This window comes from Xenopus laevis, chromosome 6L, assembly GCF_017654675.1.
Source record: "Xenopus laevis strain J_2021 chromosome 6L, Xenopus_laevis_v10.1, whole genome shotgun sequence".
NCBI classification, from domain to species: Eukaryota; Metazoa; Chordata; class Amphibia; order Anura; family Pipidae; genus Xenopus; species Xenopus laevis.
The window spans coordinates 131135571-131155661 of record NC_054381.1 but is presented as its reverse complement, the minus strand read 5'-3'; the positions used below and the strand labels follow the sequence as shown (position 1 = coordinate 131155661).

At 41.5% G+C, this 20091-nt stretch overlaps 1 protein-coding gene across 1 annotated transcript in view; it reads right to left on the bottom strand.

Moving 5' to 3' along the window:
- The window catches only part of crispld1.L (cysteine-rich secretory protein LCCL domain containing 1 L homeolog), a 63829-nt gene extending 46624 nt beyond the window's left edge, over positions 1-17205 (bottom strand). The window contains exons 1-2 of the mRNA XM_018268083.2: positions 16371-17205; positions 15419-15747 (exon numbers count right to left, since the gene is read on the bottom strand). Of these exons, the coding sequence (XP_018123572.1) occupies positions 15419-15676 (258 nt within the window). The 5' untranslated portion in view covers positions 15677-15747; positions 16371-17205. The remainder of the gene's footprint in view (positions 1-15418; positions 15748-16370) is intronic.
- Positions 17206-20091: the final 2886 nt, after the last annotated feature.

The window sequence follows — 20091 nt, the reverse complement described above, 5'->3', positions numbered from 1 at the left end:
TATATTTCCTTTTTCATTAATCCAAAGTTCCCAATGACTTGTTCTTCTAAAATGTAAAGAAACGATTAAGTAGATTGAAAAAATAAAATAAAATGAACCATAGTTCTGCTTTATACATATCTATGAAGCAAATTCCAGCCGTTTTCCAGAAAAAAACAAGTTTTATGTCCAAAAGTATCCTTCTAAAATGCCATCTTCTTAGTTTTAACACTCGTTGCTGAGTCCAAACAAAGTCTCTGGAAGCAATGTCAGTTCAAGAACTATTCTTTAGATGCATGGGCTTCTTTATGGATGAGTAGCTGCACACTAGCCTACACCATGCCATGCATTGGTAGGGGAGCAGAGTACAAATCTATGCCCCTGGAAAGGTATAAATGGGTTCTTTAGAGTGACGCTTCACACCTGGCAGATGAGTCAGAGTCGGAAAATGTCAAGAAAACAGCTACCTGCCTGAATGTGTTAGACCAACTGCAAAGTTAATTTGATGAGGAATAAAGGCCTGAGGACGATTTCCATGGCTTGGGCTAAGGTCATTGTTGTCCATAACAGCAAACCTCAATGCTATGGCATACAATTACATTTGTGACAATATTGTGCTTCCTACTTTTGTGGCAACAGTTTAGGTAAGACTTTTATTTCTGTTTCAGCACAATATTGCCCCCATGCACAAATTGAGATCTGTATAGAATGGGTGGAAGTGAAAGAAGTTGACTAGCCTGCACTAAGCCCTGACACACCTATGGGCTGACCTGGAACACCAAGTGCATGCTAGCCCTGATCACCCAGCATCAGTTGTGAACCTCAAAATGGTCCTGAGGCTGAACTGAAGCAAACAATGTTCCAACATCCAATGAAAAACAGTACAGCAGAGCAGATAGAGCCATGGGGTGGGAGTTGGGATGACCAACTACAAAACTCTTTGTTTCCAGGATGAGATATTGGGTGGGCAGGTGTCTGGATACATATTGTGTATCTTTTTGTACAGGCTTTGGGAAAACTGCACAGTTAGAGGCAAAACAGAGGCTTGTTAACTGTTATATAAGGTATGTATTTCCTATAATATACAAAGTATGACTAACTAGCAAATGCATACTGCTCAGCTGTATAGAAACTAGTACAGTGTGCTACACATATTTACATGGAAGAACATTTTACATGTTTACAATATAAATACATTCTGTTCTATGAAAATGCACTGTGCCTGTGCGGGGCTGTGTTTTAAAATATGCAATGCTCCTTGGTTTTGAAAAGTAGTTAAATACCAGTATACATTAGCAGGAAAATAAATTATATTAATGCTCTAACACCCATTTCCCCTCGTGAAGTGCATCTAAACCCAGGCCAGACCAAATTCTCCTCAAATCTCATTCAGACTTTCCTCAACTCTCTATTCAGACATTCGGGACTTAAAGAAAAAAAGTATGAAAGCCAAACGTCAAACCTAAACGTCAGAGCAAAAAACAAAGCCACATAAAGGTAATTTAATACACTAAAGTTATGCTTCGCCAGGTGCAAATTTGTTACCACTGCGCTAATTCACTGAAATGGGAAACTGCGTCTCAGCAGCCGAACACTGGAAAAGACAGAAGAGATTGTCTAATGCACTAGACATGAGCCCACCCTTATATGTATAATGTGGCATGCCCCTCAAATTAGTCAAGAAAATTTGTTCGCACATAAGTCTTCAATAGTTTGGACTTTTGAAGGCAATCCTGCTTTAAAAAAAGTCGCCAGCGTTTTTTACAACTATGTCAATGACATAAGATTGAGGAAGATGTAGCTTCGTTTTATCAGTTTGCCAGGTCTGAGGTGGTGAAGTAAACTCTGGCGAAAGAGGTAACGTTCAGTCAAATTCAGTCAAGTTTTAGTGAATTTGTGGAGTAACGGCCGGTTTGCCAGAGAGAAAAGTCGCCTGGCGATAGAGTGTGAACGAACGAACGCTAGTGACGGTCTCGTTCACTAGCGAATTGTCCTCTACGCCTGTTAGTGAGATTTCTGGCGAACAGCCTCTTCCGTCTTTCCTTTGCGCGGCTGTGCATGCACAGTAGAACGAAAAGTCGAAATTTAAATAAAAAGTCAGCTGTTTCGTTCAACTGTACATGCGTCTGCCCCGGGGAAATTTGAAGAAAGAAGAAGCCGGAAGAGGATCGCTCCATGGTGCTCACTGGTGCTCTGCTGATAGGAGCACTGGCCGGGGGTTTCAGCTAAGTAACTACAATCACTTGGGGAGCCTAACATTTGGCACCCCCAAATGCACGAAGGCTTTCCATCTCTTTTAAAAAAGACTGGGCCAGTGCTCCTGTTTACTGAAAACTGTACCAACTTTGGGTTCTACTGTAGGAGCATCACAACACCATCTTCTTCCTCCTTCCTTGTAGATTCCTGTACAGCCTTGTATCTGGTGTGTATGTGCAATAGAGTGAAATCTCAGTTTTTTCCTTAAAAGTTTGGCTGTTTTGTTTTTGGCTTTTGCACATGCACATACTGTAACTGCTACAAGGGATTCCTGGGAGGCAGAAGAACATGGTGACCAGCCATGGGTCTCAGGTAAATGCTTATGATCACTTACGTATTCCCACTCACTCAGTGATTATACCTTTCCTGCTTCTGTATTTCAAAATTGGGTATATAGCATAAGGAATGTGAAGTACCCTGGCATATTTATACATAATAAGGCTGGATGGTAATTACAGGGTTCCCTTGCCAGTGTGTGCACTTTTGCATCATTAGAGCAGGATGAAGGGGAACATTGGCCCTCTCTGAATTTAAAGGAGTGTGGATGGATGCACTGGTGCGTTTTGCACATTGCACTTGCCGGCATAAATGAGGCTGAAAATGTAAGTATTTCACAGTGCTGCATTAAACAGTTTGCTGGTTGTGGTACATGTAAGAGTTAGGGGAATTTCATATTTTGCACTGTATATACAGAACATATTATCTGTGTAAATCTTTCTTTGATGGTTTAAGAGAAATCATGGAAGCACAGAGCCAAGAGAGATTAAATGTGAGCAAGATATAGTAACAAATAATTGTCTGCACATTGGGCAAATCAAGACAAATCATGTTTGTGCTTGATAAAGGATTTTAGAAATTCAAGAGTGCCTATTTCATACCATATATATATCTCAAAAGGCCTTTTCTGTCCAGTTTCATTGCTGCAATGAATTTTCATTAAAGGAGATTCACTTTATACATTTGTACACCAAGTTAATACCCGGCAGAAGTGGCTCCGGTTTCAGCACAAGGACAAAGCTCTAGGATTACTAAGAACGAGCTTTGACGCTTGAAAGCCTGATTGTTTTCAGAAGAACAACCTGTGCATGAATTACTGATTGAAAGGATCATTCTTCCCTTCCGCTACTTCAATGCTCTTCCTTTAAGCAAGGAAATCACAGGTTTCGCTAAGTAAATGTTTGCTTTGACTTTCAGTGAAAACAAAATTATATTAAAAAAGTGGATATAAACGCCACTAAATTCATTAACAAATCAGCAGGATGTAAACCAAATTGTTCAGCTAACACTGAGTTTTTCTTCTCTCGCAGCCAAGTCACCCGGGGCAAACTTACAACCCTGTTCCCTGGATTTTTCCAAAGGAAGAATCATATCCTTGAACTATCAGTTCCAAATGTAAACTGAAATAAACAGGGGCATCTTTATCTCCTGTATCAGTCAGTATTTGTGTGTAATCTATGTGTTTGATGTATACATCCAAATGTATGAATTTACTATAACTAGCAACATGTAAATAACAGTCATGTACCCTAACTTAAAAAAGGCAAAATGACATTAAAGGAAAAGATATACCAGTTTACACTTTGGGTGCCAAATGTTAGGCTCCTCAAGTGATTGCATTTACTTACCTGACACCCCGGGCCATTGCTCCTATCAGCAGAAAACTGCACTGGCCTGGTGTTCTTCCATTGAGCACCATGGAGCGATCCTCTTCCTGCTTCTTCGGTTTTAAATTTTTCCCGGGGCAGACGCATGCGTAGAAGAGCTAATTAGTCAGCTTTTCCGTTAAAGTTTGGCTTTCCACTCTACTGTGCATGCACAGCCCTGAGAAGACCCGAAGAAGCAGGAAAAGGATTGCTCCATGGCGCTTGCCGGACCGGTGTGGTTTTCTGCTGATAGGAGCACCAGACAAGGCAGAAGCCTTGGGGTGGTGGTAGATCCTTTGAGAAGTGTTATTTGTAATTTATTTCACCAAACAACATCCAGACAGCCAGCACTCCTTCCGTCAACTGCCCTGTTTCACAACTTTAAACAAGGGATGTGAGGTTTATCATTGAACCTATAGTCTAAGTCTATTTTAAGGGCTCAGCTTATACTGATGATTACACCTGGGCCCACTTACATCTGGTGAATAATATAATGAGCCCTGTCTGACTGGGATGTCAGTGACCCACCAGAAAACCTTAGACCACAGGCCAAATCTACATACAATTTTCCTTTTTTCCTCACTCAATCTTTTTAACCTCCTGGTCTCTTTCCATTCAATTTTTACAAGCACAACAGTGCACTCTCTTCAATTGCAGATCCAATATGGCAGTGACCATGGCGTGCCACTCACCACCATTTGACATCACATTGCGGTTTGGCACAAAATTTTAAATAAGAGGAATCAAGTTCACTGCCTGAATATAGGTCTTAGTAAGTTCCTGGGTATGCTTTAATTGTTACTTTGACTTGAGTTACTGGTTCTTAGCCCATCTTTTCTGATCCTGATTATGCTGCCTGCCCTGATTGTGCCTGATATTCTACTTTGAGCCTCTCAATCCTTTGGATTCCACACTTTGGACTACTCCTGCCTGTCTTAACTGTTGCTTCCTCTTTGGTCTCAAGTTCAACCCAGGGAAGGGCCTTTGTCCTTGGCAACTTTAATCTATTCTTCCATCTAATTAGCTTTTTTCCCCAACAGAAATAGGGACTGACAAGGAAACAGGCCAAATGTTTAGAAGCAGGAGGGCCCACTGACACCTGCCCCCATTAGGAGTTTTCCTGGTATCAATGTGGGATCCCAGTGTCATGCCCTAGTTCCTCTAACAAATGAAAAAAAAAATTCTATATACATATATTCCAAATTATTAAAAGACAGAGATGGGGGAGGAGTGGGGCACCTTTTGCCTAGGATGCTGCTACACCTAGTTGCGGCAATGTCTCCATTATTATGTAATGAGCAAACATCCCTACCCTACAATTTCAATGACATGATTTATGGGGGAACATCATTGTCAACTGTGAAAGTTCTGCACACATGTAAATGTTTCTAATAAAGATGGCATTGTATTTGTTTAATAATCCTATCCAGTTATCTGTGTTCAGTTGTAGTAACAACTGTACATTCTGTTTATGCGAGGGATGTGAAATTGCTGAGCACTAAGTGACAGAGGCCTTTGTTAAATGAAGATTAATATGCATATACGGCATATCAAACAAAGTCAGGCAGCTGACAATTACGCCTGTGTAAACTAAGTTGCCAACATTCTTAGAAAAAAATTAGGCAGTATTTTGTTTCAGAGCAAATTAAGGAAAATACCACCATAATATTTTCATTTCAATTTACAACCAGCGACGGAGCAGTGCTAAATGTATGGCGTGTTACAAAAGCTGAAAGCTGAAAACTATTTCAAATATCTTGCTGGTTTCACCTCTGCTCTTTAATGTAATAAATGGACTTAAAGGCGAAAAGTTTGCCCAGGTCTATGAGCCATAGCAACCAGATGGTTGTTTTTAAATATGTAACCAGTAAATGCCACCTCCTGATTGGTCGCTAAGGGTTGCCCAACTTTGAAGCGTTGTATCTTATATTGCTCTGTAAAAGATTTAAAAACTATTCTTTATATGATTTAAAAAGAAGGCAGAGAAACCCCATTTATGATACTGGTATGGGAACTGTGATCCAGAATGCTCAGAGTTTTTCTGAATAATGGATCTTTCCGTAATTTTGATCTTTATACTTTATGTCTAGTAAAACATCATGTAAACATGAAATAAACCCAATCGACTGGTTTTGCTTCCAATATGGATTACTAATATCCTAGTTTGGATCAATTATAAGGTACTGTTTTATTATTGCGGAGAAAAAGAAAATAATGTTTAAAAATTTGGATTATTTGGATAAAATTGAGTCTATGGGAGATGGTCTTCCCGTTATGCAGAGATTTCTGGATAACAGGTTTCCGGATAATGGATCCCATATCTGTAGGGATCACAAAGCATCCAAGAACAGTACATGCAGTGTATAATAAATTCTGCTAAGCTTAATGAAAAGTTAAATAATCAGTAGAAAAATAAACAAAGCGTTTGTTATGTCCCAGTACAGTTAATCATGAATCAATCGTTATACAGGGACAAATAACTGACTTCTGTATCTGGTACAACTACTGTATTAATGACCTGGAGGTGGGCATTGGAAGTACTGTTTCTATTTTTGCAGATGATACTAAATTGTGCAGAACTATAGGTTCCATGCAGGATGCTGCCACTTTGCAGAGAGATTTGTCTTAACTGGAAAACTGGGCAGCAAACTGGAAAATGAGGTTCAATGTTAATAAATGCAAGGTTATGCCCTTCGGCAGAAATAATGTAAATGCAAGTTATACACTAAATGGCAATGGGTTGGGGGAACTCCACAAAAACATAATTTAAGCTTTTTTAAAAGAAAACCCTATTTTAAGCAACTTTGCAAAATATATCAATTACAAAACATGCAGACTTTTCATGATTTTTCATGGTTTGGAACAGTTCCCTAAGCCTAGCCCCCTGCTCTCTTGCTGATCTGTCTGACTACTTTGCTGAGCTGGCTGACTACTGTTACTTTGTATCAACGGCCATCTGTCCTTAGCCTGCATCCTCCAAACCCCACAATTCCCTGCACACATGATTTCAATAAGGAAAGGAACATCACAGTGCAATGCATTATGGGTTATGTAGTTCCTGCATGCTGTCTGTAAGCTGTGGAGAAGTTGTTACAATTTATTATTAACATCTGTGTTTAGTCCCTCCTTCCCTGCCAGGATTTCAAATGCTGCAGAAAGAGAAGAACTGTTAAACAGCTGGATTTCAGCATAGAAATGTGTATTTATTCATACTTTTTGAAGAAATAGGTAACTGTGATGTATATATTAGTGGTTTATGTGTTATGTGGGCTTCTTTATCAAATTTTGGTTTGGAAGCCGGATTTCCCCTTTAATTGAGAAGGGTCTGGGGATTTCTGGGGATAACATGTTTTGTAACTCTAAGCAGTGTCATTCTGTGGCTACTAACGCATATAATGTGCTGTCTAGCATAAAGAAGGGCATTAACTCAATGGATGAAAATATCATTTTGACTGTTTACAGATCCCTAGTAAGGCCTTTCCTTAAGTATGCAGTGCAGTTTTGGGCTCCAGTCCTTAAAGGGGAACTAAAATCTAAAATAGAATAAAGCTAGAAATGCTGTATTTTGTATACTTAACATAAACATGAACTTACTGCACCAGAAGCCTAATAAAACAAATGATGTATGTTTTCAGTTGGTTGCAGGGGGCTGTCATCTTGTAACTTTGTTAAACAGCTTTGCAAGACCAAGACCATGCACATGCTCAGTGTGGTCTGGGCTTCAGTTGGAAAGTTAAGCTTAGGGATCATGATAAATGATCAAAACAGCACAAGTCAAATAATATCTGCCATAGAAGCTGATACAGCAAGACTGATTAATAATCAGAATATGCAGACTGAGCTGGATCTGTGAATACAAATCTCTACACAGTCCCCGGCTGCTTTATAGGGAAACAAACAAAGCTGCTTGAGTTCTGGGAAGTAAGGTGGGGGGCTCCCCCCTGCTGTTTGAAAGTGTGATTGTTTCCCTGCAGAGCAGTTAGGGGTCGTTTGCTATCCGCAGCAGTCAGAGCAAGTAAAACGAAGGGGGAATTTCACTAAATACAGTCAGGGTTATTATAAAAACAGTACACATTTTTTAATTAAAGTAAAAATGGGATTGTATTTTTTTGCCTTTACATCCCCTTTAAGAGTGGTGTTACTAAACTGGAGGGAGTGTGGAGACCTGCAACTAAACTGGTTAGAGGGATGGAAAATTTAAACTATAAGGGTTGACTCTCAAGGTTGGGGTATCAAAGATTAACGTACCAGAGGCCACCCCTTCAGACTAGAAGAAAAGAACTTTCATTTGAAGCAACGTAGGGGGTTCTTCACAGTCAGGACAGTGAGGTTGTGGAATGCACTGCCGGGTGATGTTGTGATGGCTGATTCAGTTAATGCCTTTAAGAGGGACTTTTTTTTTTTTTATTAACAATTTGTCAGGTGTTTTAACAATATTTCTTTTACAGGAGTACAAAGGAAAGACGAAAAGTGATTAGTAAAGAGCAGGGAGAAGAGGAGAGGGGGAAGAGAACTACCTGGGATAGGTCACTGGCATACAGGAACACTGCAGGTAAAAGAACAATTTACTTTTTTGTTTTTCCTTTAAGAATGGCTTGAACAATATCTATCCTGATCTTAAGATCTACAATTAGTTAGTATAGATGCTGGTATATATAGTTTATATATGTGAGTGTATATATAGGTCTAAATAAGTATGTGCATATTTGTGTTTGTTGGGGTTGAACTTGATGGACTTTCAGTCCAAATTAACTATGTAACTATCTGTTGCTCAGATCAATAATCACATGATAACTTTTCCGTGGGAAGTTTGTTTGTCCATTATTATATACCCCCAACAGGCAGAAAACCTCACTATATAGTCACTGAGAGCATAGTATCACAGAGCTAAATGACAGATCCCCAAATCCAAGTTCATTGATAAAAACATTAGAAGCATAAGTTAAAGCCTCCTAAATAGTAACAGTAATACATGAAATACACATACAAGCAATTAAATGAATTATATAGGTGTGTCAAACAAATGTATATAAAAAATCATGAATATTTTATTATATCTATTACAGAGGACGTTTTATAAGAAGCTGCAAGATCCAGTCCTTCAGGTTCCATAGTATCTAATTTATGGATACAAACCGTTTCTCTTTGTCTAAGCCTTATAAATCTGTCGCCTCCCCTGTTGGTATGTGGAATGTGCTGAAATCCTAAAAAAACATAAACTTGAGCCTTCGCTACTGTGATGCACTGACTCTCCATGTGGTTTTACTTTATAACTAATATTTCTTCAAGTTCCAATGGCCCCTTTCGTTTTTCCTATATTCTATCGCATGGGCAGAGAATAGCATGGAGCACATACTTTGTTTTGTAATTGAAGAACATCTCATCTGAGATTCTTTAGGTGCCACTAGATAACAATACCCAAGTCTTGGGTTGTAAAGTGCTATTACACTTGAATTACTTACTGCTACCTGTAGTAACATTTAGGGGCTGATTCATCAAGGGTCGAATATCGAGGGTTAATTAACCCTCGATATTCGACTAGGAACTAAAATCCTTCGACTTCGAATATCGAAGTCGAAGGATTTAGCGCAGATAGTACGATCATACGATCGAAGGATTATTCCTTCGATCGAACGATTAAATTCGTTCGAAACGAACGATTCGAAGGATTTAAATCCAACGATCGAAGGAATATCCTTCGATCAAAAAAAGTTAGCCAAGCCTATGGGGACCTTCCCCATAGGCTAACATTGACTTCGGTAGCTTTTAGCTGCCGAACTAGGGGGTCGAATTTTTTTTAAAGAGACAGTACTTCGACTATCGAATGGTCGAATAGTCGAACGATTTTTACTTCGAATCCTGCGATAGTCGTAGTCGAAGGTCGAAGTAGCCCATTCGATGGTCGAAGTAGCCCAAAAAAACTTCGAAATTCGAAGCTTTTACCTTCGAATCCTTCACTCGAAGTTAATGAATCGGCCCCTTAACGTTATCCTAAATATATCAGTTGGAGTTATATAGTTAGCAAACATTCATGACTTTTCATTATACACAGCTGGAGCATCAGATGTGGACCCAAAAGCTCATTGGTTTCTATTATATGCCAATTTTTTTGTATCACTTTCCATACTGAATATGGAAGGGGCTTAATCCTACTAAAAACAAACCCACCAAGGTCATCTCCTTTTATTTTAATTAACAGGAGTGACTAGATCTCGACATTCATGTTCCCCATCATGTATTAGGGTTTTATTATAGGCCTTTCACAGCAGGGCAATGACTAATTGTCTTTATCGGATTATCCATATCTTCATAAACTCACTTTCCATCTAACCTCAGACAAGGCGAACTGCTAAAACGAAGCTAGATCTTCCTCAATCTGATGTCAGTGACATTATATCCTGTACCCCGGCGACTTTTCTATTTTTAAAGCGGGATTGCCTTCAAAAGTCCAAACTATTAAAGATTTTTAACACATTTGAGGGGCATTCCACATATATTTTAGGGTGGGCTCATGTCTAGGGCATTTTGAGCTTTTATGCCTTTATTAAGCTCCCTTGGACATTTGTAATAAAAAATGGCCACTTCAAGCATTTGCACCTAAATCTCTAATAAAGGCGTGTATATGACTTTTATGCACCTCCCCTAGTCATATTGACCTAAGCGTAAGATTACTAGCAGATTTTCGCTAGGCACAAACAAACGCTCGCGAATCTTCGTTATGAAATGCACTGAAGAAGTATCACTGGCGAAAAGTCGCCAGCGTTCAGCGGTCAGGATGCAACCTCGCATTTTAGTGAATTAGCGTAGTGGTAACGAACTTGCGTCTGGCGAAGTGCTGCGAAGTGTGCAAATCGGTCGCTGGCGACAATTCGCCCTTTAGTGAATTTGCCCCTAAGACCTTTTTGTGAACTTTGTACACTGCCTATCGCTAAAGGAATAGGAGGCATACTTATAAAGTTCTAAGAATTATCTAATTGATTGTGATTTCTCAAACAATCGCATACTAGTTACAGCGTGTGCAATACATTAGAGATGCACCGAATCCACTATTTTGGATTCGAACCCTGAATCCTTCACGAAAGATTCAGCCGAATCCGAATCCTAATTTACATATGCAAATTAGGGGTGGAAAGGGGAAAACATTTTTTACTTCTTTGTTTTGTGACAAAAAGTCACGTGATTTCCCTCCTCGGCACTAATTTGCATATGCAAATTAGGATTTGGATTCGGCTGGGCAGAAGGATTCGGCCAAATCCGAATCCTGCTGAAAAAGCCTAAATCCTGACCGAATCCCGAACCGAATGCTGGATTTGGTGCATCCCTACAATACACACTCTGGTTTAACATACCAACTTACCATCCATGCATCCAAATATAGAGAGATGAGACAACGCTTTGTTCCCTACTATTTTTGTCCAGGCAGACCTGTCACTTCTTTAGAGCAATACCCCTGCCTGGGGCACATATTGGTATGTCTGCCCTCTATACTTAGATGTATCTTATCTAGGAATGTTTTAAACCTACAGGTTAGGGTCAGGTGCTCTGCTGTGTAGCCACACTGTAATGGATATGTGATCATTTGAGAAGTTTAAATCCAATGCATCAGGAGTGGAACTAGGTGGGGGGTAATAATGTGTGTTTTTGTGGTGAGCTGTAAAAGAAAATTCTTCAGCATGACATTAATTGTGCAGAGGAGTATAAATGGAGAATAATGAAAGAATTCAGCCTACTCTTCACAGCAAGAATGAGAAGAAAAAAAATGATTTTGGACCATGACACAAAGGCTACAGTGTACGACAATCCAAATAATTTCTCTTTATCCAAAGCACTCCTACACCAGCTAATACAGGAAGTTAAAGGAGTAACAATATTTCCCCCTTCAAATTATTTCGCTTAAAGCTGCTGGTGCAGAAAGAGACATATATTACAAGTGATGGGACCCTTACACCCATTCTGGGCCCTCACGGGAGGAGTATTCTTTGTTTCACACACACAAATGCTGTGCTTCTGGAAAGGAACTACTCTAAAAAAACAAAGCATATGTTATATAAATAATCCTCCATGCTTTTAACTGTCCCTGGGGCCCCACATAGATACCAGTCACAAGGATACTGACCTCAATAACACTCTTTTTTTTGGAGCTTTAAAGGAGAAGGAAAGTCATCCTGCACTTAGGGCTGCCAAATGTTAGGCACCCCAAGTGATTGTATTGACTTACCTGAAACCCCGGGCCGATGCTCCTATCAGAAGAAAACTGCACCAGGCCGGGGTTATACCAGTGAGCACCACGCAGCGATCCTATTCCGGCTTTGGTTTTCTTCTCGCGGCTGTGCATGCGCACTAGAACAAAAAGCCGAACTTTAACTAAAAAGTCGGCTATTTCATAACTGCGTATGCATTTGCCCCGGGAAATTTAAAGCAAGAAGAAGCCGGAAGTGGATCGCTCTGTGGTGCTCACTGGAATAACCCCGGGTCCAGTTTTCTGCTGATGGGAGCACCGGCCCGGGTTTTCAGGTAAGCAGGCCCGGACTGGCAATCTGTGGGTTCTGGCAAATGCCCAGAGGGGCTGCTATAAGGTGCCATAGAAAGTCAGTATTTAGTGGGCTTGTGTGGGCTGATTGGGCCTCTGTGTACCTGAAACGCCAGGGCCTATTTTAATTCTCAGTCCGGACCTGCAGGTAAGTCAATACAATCACTTGGGGTGCCTCACATTTGGCAGCCCCAAGTGCAGGATGGCTTTCCTTCTCCTTTAAGGTGCCCTTGCCCTCTCAACCTTTGCTACAGGTATGGGATCTGTTATCTGGAAACCCGTTATCCAGAAAGCTCCGAATTACGGAAAAGCCGTCTCCCATAGACTCAATTGTATCCAAATTTTTTAAAATGATTCCCTTTTTCTATGCAAAAATAAAACAGTAGCTTCTACTTGGTCCAAACTAAGATATAATTATAATCCTTATTGGAGGCAGAACCAGCCTATTGGGTTTATTTAATGTTTACATGATTTTCTAGTAGAGTTATGAAGCTCCAAATTACGGAAAGATCCAGAAAGATCCAAGGTCCCGAGCATTGTGGATAACAGGTCCCATACCTGTACTAAAGGACCTCTGTAGTTCCGCCCCTAGGTGGAGTCTCGCATGTGTCTCTTACAGTAAATGTAAGTTATTAATTTCACTTTAAAATGAAGCACTACTTGTATTTATTATTACGAGGATGTTACTGGGGCTTATACTGTATAGAAATGTAAAAGTTAAAGTAATACTGTTCAGACACATTAATCTCACTTTTTTTTCCCCTGGTTTCTTATACTCATTTAAGTGTGACAAGCACTGACCCCTTGTATTCACCGAAATATTGTTCCGCAGGCAGCAAGTGTCTTTTCTTATTTCCATTACTCAGAGGGCAGGTTGGTTCACCTGTTCAACGATGGAGCTGGGCTGGCTCAATGGCCAGTTGGTCACAGTCAATAGAGGGAGGGGAGTTTCATCATCAATACAGGACAGGAATCATGAACAAAGTGGGCAGTAAGGGGAACCAGCAGTACACATAGGTTGCCTGTACAGAGTTGTTACGGATTTAACTCAGAAATGCAAGTGGTTTTGATAATGAGAATTTTCCTTTGAGGCGTTGTTATACTCAGCAATGGTACAATTATCTCTGATTTTTAAGTGGCCAAAGCATTGCCTGCGGTAAGCACTTATATTATTCAGCCTTATTCATACAGTCACTCCAGTGTCAGACTGGGGGGCCCGCAGCCTCAGGGGCCCCCCACACCATCGCCTGGGCCGCCCAGTTGCAAAGTCCTCAGTGTCCGCACTCCTCTCCTCCAGCTCGCTCACCTCTCTCTCTAGCGCGTGAGCGTGCACACCTCTTTCTAGTGAGCATCAGCATCGAAAACAGCCCAAAAGAGCCTGGGCCCACCGGGTTTTTTCTCTGTGTCCCGCCGGCCCAGTCCAACCCTGACTCACTCCCAGCACATTGCAGAACAATTAACAGATTCACTGCTGAAGGCAGTAGTTTTTTTAGGGATGCACCAAATCCACTATTTGGGATTCGTCCGAATCCCCAAATCCTTTTTTGACAGATTCCGCCAAATACCAAACCGAATCCTAATTATAGTCATATATTATTATAATATTATATTATAATATTATAGCTAGGGATGCACCAAATCCACTATGTTGGTTTCAGCCAAACCCCCGAATCCTTCGCTACAGATTCAGCCAAAAAACAGACTGAATATGAATTCCAATTTGCATATGCAAATTAGGGGTGGGAACGGGAAAATTTTTCACTTCCTTGTTTTGTGACAAAAACTCATGTGTTTTCCCTCCCCACTCATATTAGGATTCAGATTCGTTCAACCAGGCAGAAGGATTCGGCCTTTTTCAGCAGGATTTGGCCGAACCCTTTTGAATCCTAATTTGAATATCCTGGATTTGGTGCAGCACTAATTATAGCAAATGTAAATGATGAGAGGGAAAGTAAAAAAAGAGAAACATTTTTTTTACTTCTTTGTTTTGTGATGAAAAGTCATGTGATTTCCCTTCTCGCCCCTAATTACATATGCAAATTAGGATTCAGTCCCTAGTTTTTTTCTGATTGTGGTCCAGGCACAGGCATTGTTTGGAACCCCTGACAGTACAGTCAAATACATCAAATACAACATTTTGCATAATTAAAGCAAATGTAATTGTTAGCAATGTTCTAATGTTCCATTAATGTATTAGTAATCAATGGCATAATTATACAGGGGGCAGACCCAGTGGCTGCAGGGTGACTCAGGGAAACAGGGAGCCTGTGAAGGGGTCATAGGTGACTCAGAATTTTATCATGGGTCACCCTTGGTTTTGTGGGGGTGCGGGGGGAGGGTACCATGAATTTTATGCCACCGAGCAGAATCGATATCACCGTTGCTGTTCCTTCCACTGCTTTTCCTGACTACAGGTACCTCTGAAACAATGTGGCAGTAGTTTGCTGTCCTCCAGCCAAGACTCCAGCTCACACAACACCTTGAACATATCTATGATTTCCCTTCTTTACTGTTGAGCATGTGAGGAACTGTATGTGCATCTAAGATGGGTTACAAGCAAGGAAATTACTGTATGTGCCAAATAACACCACCATAGCCACACAGCATTGCCCATATCTCATCTGAGCACCCGTAAGGTGTATCCCATATTGGCAGATGTGATTGAGCAACTTCGCATAGAATTTTATTTATGTGTGTAAATGTGATAGGGACCTTAGACTGTAAGCTCCACTGGGGGAGGAGCTGATGTGAATAATGACTGCAGACTATGGATCCTACACAGGATTCTCCTCCATGGTGTAAATAAAAGATGAAATTGGAAAAGTGGATTCTCTCTCTCTTTTGCATTCTACCCCTTCCTACTGACTAGTTCAGCCCCACCTCCCCCATCTCTCCCATACAAAACACAGCTCTGCAGAGCATATTGTTACTCAGTGACTGCAGAGACAAACATTGAAGTTGAAAGGGACAGGCAGAGTGTGTGATGTGGAAGGAATAACAGAAATCTTACCATGTACTCCATGTTGGAGGCTGGAGGATACACTTCCCCGCGCAGTTTATTGTGCAGATCCAGTATAAGATTCATGTCACTCTCAGTGATGGCTCTCTTGCCCCTGTGCTTGGCCGTCCACCACTCGCCATCTTCATCCATGTATTTTTCCAGGAGACCTTCCAGCTGCGTGGCATTGGGAATAACCAATGTAACGACTGACTGAGCTATGAACAGCGAGACAGTCGCTCTCAGCCAGATCTGGGCTGCAAACTGCATTGTACTGCTTCTCTTTGGGGCTTTAACACCAACTGCCAGATTCCTTATTCCTGGCAATACTCTCTCTCTCTCTGCAAGGGAAGAAGTTGGCAATTGGATGCACTGCTGGAACTGACTGTTACTGTGGGCAAGGGCTATCACTGGGGAAAGTCACAGGGCATCAGGCTAAGCACATTCCACCATAAGTGTGTGGGGGAAGAGAGAAAGAAAGAAAGAAAGAAAGAAAGAAAGAAAGAAAGAAAGAAAGAAAGAAAGAAAGAAAGAAAGAAAGAAAGAAAGAAAGAAAGAAAGAAAGAAAGAAAGAAAGAAAGAAGAGATTCTAATGCTACAAATCAATTACTGTGGGTAAGGGCTATCACTGGGGAAAGTCACAGGGCACAGAAAGAAAGAAAGAAAGAAAGAAAGAAAGAAAGAAAGAAAGAAAGAAAGAAAGAAAGAAAGAAAGAAAGAAAGAAAGAAAGAAAGAAAGAAAGAAAGAAAGAAAGAGGCAGATTCCAATGCCAATCCAATCTGGGATTCTGTAATGTTTTCCTTGGGATTAAAGATCAGTGCAATATGTAAAAGAGAACCAATCTGAACTGCTTTCTATAATACAGATCACAAGAAATGAGGGTACACTCCCCAAAATGCAACAGTAGGATGTGGGGCCACTGGATAGAGACTTAAAACTAGAGAGAAAGTGTAAGGTACTTACTGTTGCTGCCGGTGCTAAGTGTTTGCGCCCGGCGCTGGGTACAGACAGCTGCTGCTCAGTCGCTTCTCCTCCTCAGTGAGTGTTGGTGTCGGGCAGCGGCTGCAGCAGAAGTGTCTGTCACTCAGTACCGGCGCGGAGCTACTAGATTTGTATCAGCGAAAGCCTCGGAGGAGGAGCTTGAGGAGTTCATGGGCTCAAACTGTTCCCGAGCGAGAGGAGCTGCCAGGTCGTTGCTTTCCTTGCGCAAACATAGCGCTGAGCTGCCCGACCTTTATTAGTCACGTGTGTCACACTCATTCCACGGGCACATTTACACTCTGCAGTGTGACACAGTTATACACAGTAATACACAGTAATACCCAGTTATACACAGTAATACACAGTTATACACAGTAATACCCAGTTATACACAGTAATACACAGTTATACACAGTTATACACAGTGTGACACAGTTATACACAGTGTGACAGTTGTCTCCAGTCCCTTCCCAGTGGCTAATGCTGTATATTATTATCCTGAGGCTGCTCTTTACTGATCCCTATCCACCAGCCTGACCCCTGTATTCCTTACAGCTTGTCCAACTGCAACTCTCTTGCCTGAGTGTCACAGCAGTAACTATAGCAGCGCAAGACTATGGGGAGCTGTTTGTACAAGTCGCTACTTTCTCTCAATCATGTGCCTGACACATTTCCATAGTCCAGGTACCACTTTTGGTACCACGCCCATTTGTGCAACCACGCCCGTAATCACCACGCCCACTTGTGTGACCACACCCCCAATCACCATGCCCATTTAGCACGTTATGAAAGTTTGTACACATTTCTGTAGTTTTTATGTTTTATTACAGTTTTGCTTATGAAGGTGAGTGAGACACACACTCAGATTCGAGGAGATTAGTCGCCCAGCCACAAATCTCCTCTTCCTTGGGGCTACTAATCTCCCCGAACTGCCTCCCGCCAGCTAGAATGTAAATCGACTAATCTCCCCGAATATGAGCTTGTGTCTCTGCCCTAAAGCTGTAAGTCTCAGTTCCCCCAAGAGACCTGCTTATCTTAAATGGTTACAAAAGTATCTAAGTATCTATTCCGGGCTCTCTGCCAAAAGCCAATTAAGTTATAAACTTGGTATCTTTTTCTGGATGTTCAGTGCAGGAGATCAAAGAGAAAGTCTGGACATTTCAGTAACAAACCTGGGACTGTGGGCTGAGCTGTCAAAATCAGGACTGTCCCGCAAAAAAAGGGACAGTTGGGAGGTATGCAATGTGGGGCCCCTAGGCTACATCCACACAGGGCCCCCTTCTAGTGTAATGGCCGGATGTCTGTACCATGCCCCTTGCCTGCTTTCTTCTCCCAGCAGACCCAAAGTAGATATTAAAAGAGAAGAAAATAAAAACAATAATTGGAAAAAAGCTATATGGGCCCCTGATCACACTAAGCCTCTAGCCAATAGCGTAGGGTAGTCTGTGCATTTTAATCCGTCCCCTTAAAAAAGGGTCATTACAGCTACAAATGCAGTGAACAAAGTGCCATTTCCAGTGCAAATGCCATTTTTCCCATAATGCAATATTTCCCCCCCACAATTCATTGTGGTCACATAGGGGCTTTTTGCCCCTTGAAAAAACTGGAAAACTTTCAGCGTAGTTGCATCTGATGTAGAGTGAAGTGCAGGGAATCCGGGCAACTAACACCTGTTTCAGATATGATGGTAACTTTAGAATCTGCATTAACCGTGCAACTGTGCTTGATCTGGAATGGAATGCTGGAAGAACTGAGCATCAGCAATTACAATAGGAAAGTTCAAGAAGTAAAATTTGACAAGAGCACCTGAATGAACGAGGTTTTAATGCAACTGGCCAGCCGACTGTGTTTGCAAGTGCGCAATTGTGCTTCTACGCTAAAGTCGTAAGGATCACGTTCAGATGATCAGACCCAGATTTGTGGGCAGGACACAAAGGCCCAAGCCTGGGGTGCAGGAGTTTCTGCTAGAGGAAGCCGACCCCACAGTACAGGGGGTCAGGACCGCGGGGTCTACTGCATGGTAAGCCTCCACGTGCCAGGTAGAGTTTAACTCCGGACTGGGGTGGGACTGTGATGTCGCGTGGGCAGAACTGTGACTTTGCGGGAGCGGGACTGTGACATTGTGGAGTGGGTTATCAGGAGGCGGAGCTATGATGTTGCAATTGGACGCTCGCCACGTCAATCACTGGGAATCCTGTTCAGTTTTCCTAATTTTAAAAAAAAAACAGGAAGGCAGTTTTGACCAAAAAACCTGGCTGTCCAGGTCAACACAGGCCAGGTACATGGGTGTAAATAAAGAGTAAGCAGACCCTGCGGCTGGGGCCAGGAGGTATAGGGGCCTCATGAGGCCCTAATCAATAAGTAGGTTTGCCACCTGGCCAGTAAAGATTATGGTTGATTCGAATGCTATTAATTGGGAAAAAAGATAAATATATAGGAAGGCCGGTATTTTTTTCCAGAAAGGGTGGTAACCCTAGTAGGGGTTTTTATAATTAAGTGTTTGGTTCTCCTTTAACACCACAGGGGGCAGTTAAGGGCAAAATGCGACCAAATAGTACTGCTACTACCCACCTAACTAGGTTTCCAAACTAGAAAGGTCATTATAAACACAACTAGGGTTGCCACAATGGTTGATCCCAATGTTATTAACAGGGAAAAAATATAAATATATAGGAAGCCGTTATTCTTCTCCAGAAACGGTGGCACCCTTATTAATGAGTAATTTTAATATAAATTGGTAAAACAGGACAACCTCTGGATTTTGGGGGCCCTAAAATTACTTTGCTGTGGAGCCCAGTAACATCTAGTTATGCGACTGGACAGGTGGCTACCCTAGTGCTGGGCCCTCTGATTATTTTTTTGCAGAGGGGCCGATGGCTAGTAGAGCTGCTGGGGTGGCAAATATGTGGAGGTGACATGCCGCCTGCTGGCCACCTGTGAACCTGCCTGGCCATTACTCAGCACTCTGCTTCCCAGGCATGGATCTCATCCATTACATAGTGGTAATTGATGTATTTATAAAAATGTCTCTATATGCTTACACCAGGCTACCTGCTAAAATTACTTTATTCTTTTACAGCGATCTGTACCTGGCATAACCCATGGAAGCTAACAGGAAAAACCCAGGTGGCAAAGAATTTCTGGTGTGAAAAGTGTAGTGTCAAATTTGCCAGAGTGCATCAAAAAGTAAAAAAAAAAAAGTAAAAGAATGTAAAAAAAGTTTGAATGTAATACTTCCACATTCCAAGGGCAGTCAGGCAGTGGGTCAGGCAGCTGGAAGGCATTTAGCAAAATCAGGAGGGCTCCCATGGGTGATCTGTGGCAGTGGGGTGAGGATGGACACATTTAAATGACCCAAGCAGCAAATATTTGGCACACATGGTTGGCTGCTTCTCTCTGCTGCTGTAGCAATCATGTTACAGGGCTGAAAATCCAACACCTCCACAGCAATTCCACTCCTTTTACACGAACTTCTGTCCTAATCAGAGCTGGGGTTGTTCACCTTTGAGTTAACTTTTAGTATGATGTAGAGAGTGATATTCTATGACAATTTACCGTTTTATTCAGCAGCTCCGCAGCAATTTCAGCAATCTAGTTGCTAGGGTTCAAATTACTCTAATAATCATGCATTGACTTGAATAAGAGACTGGAATATGAATAGGAGAAAGATGAATAATAAAAAGTAGCAATAACAATACATTTG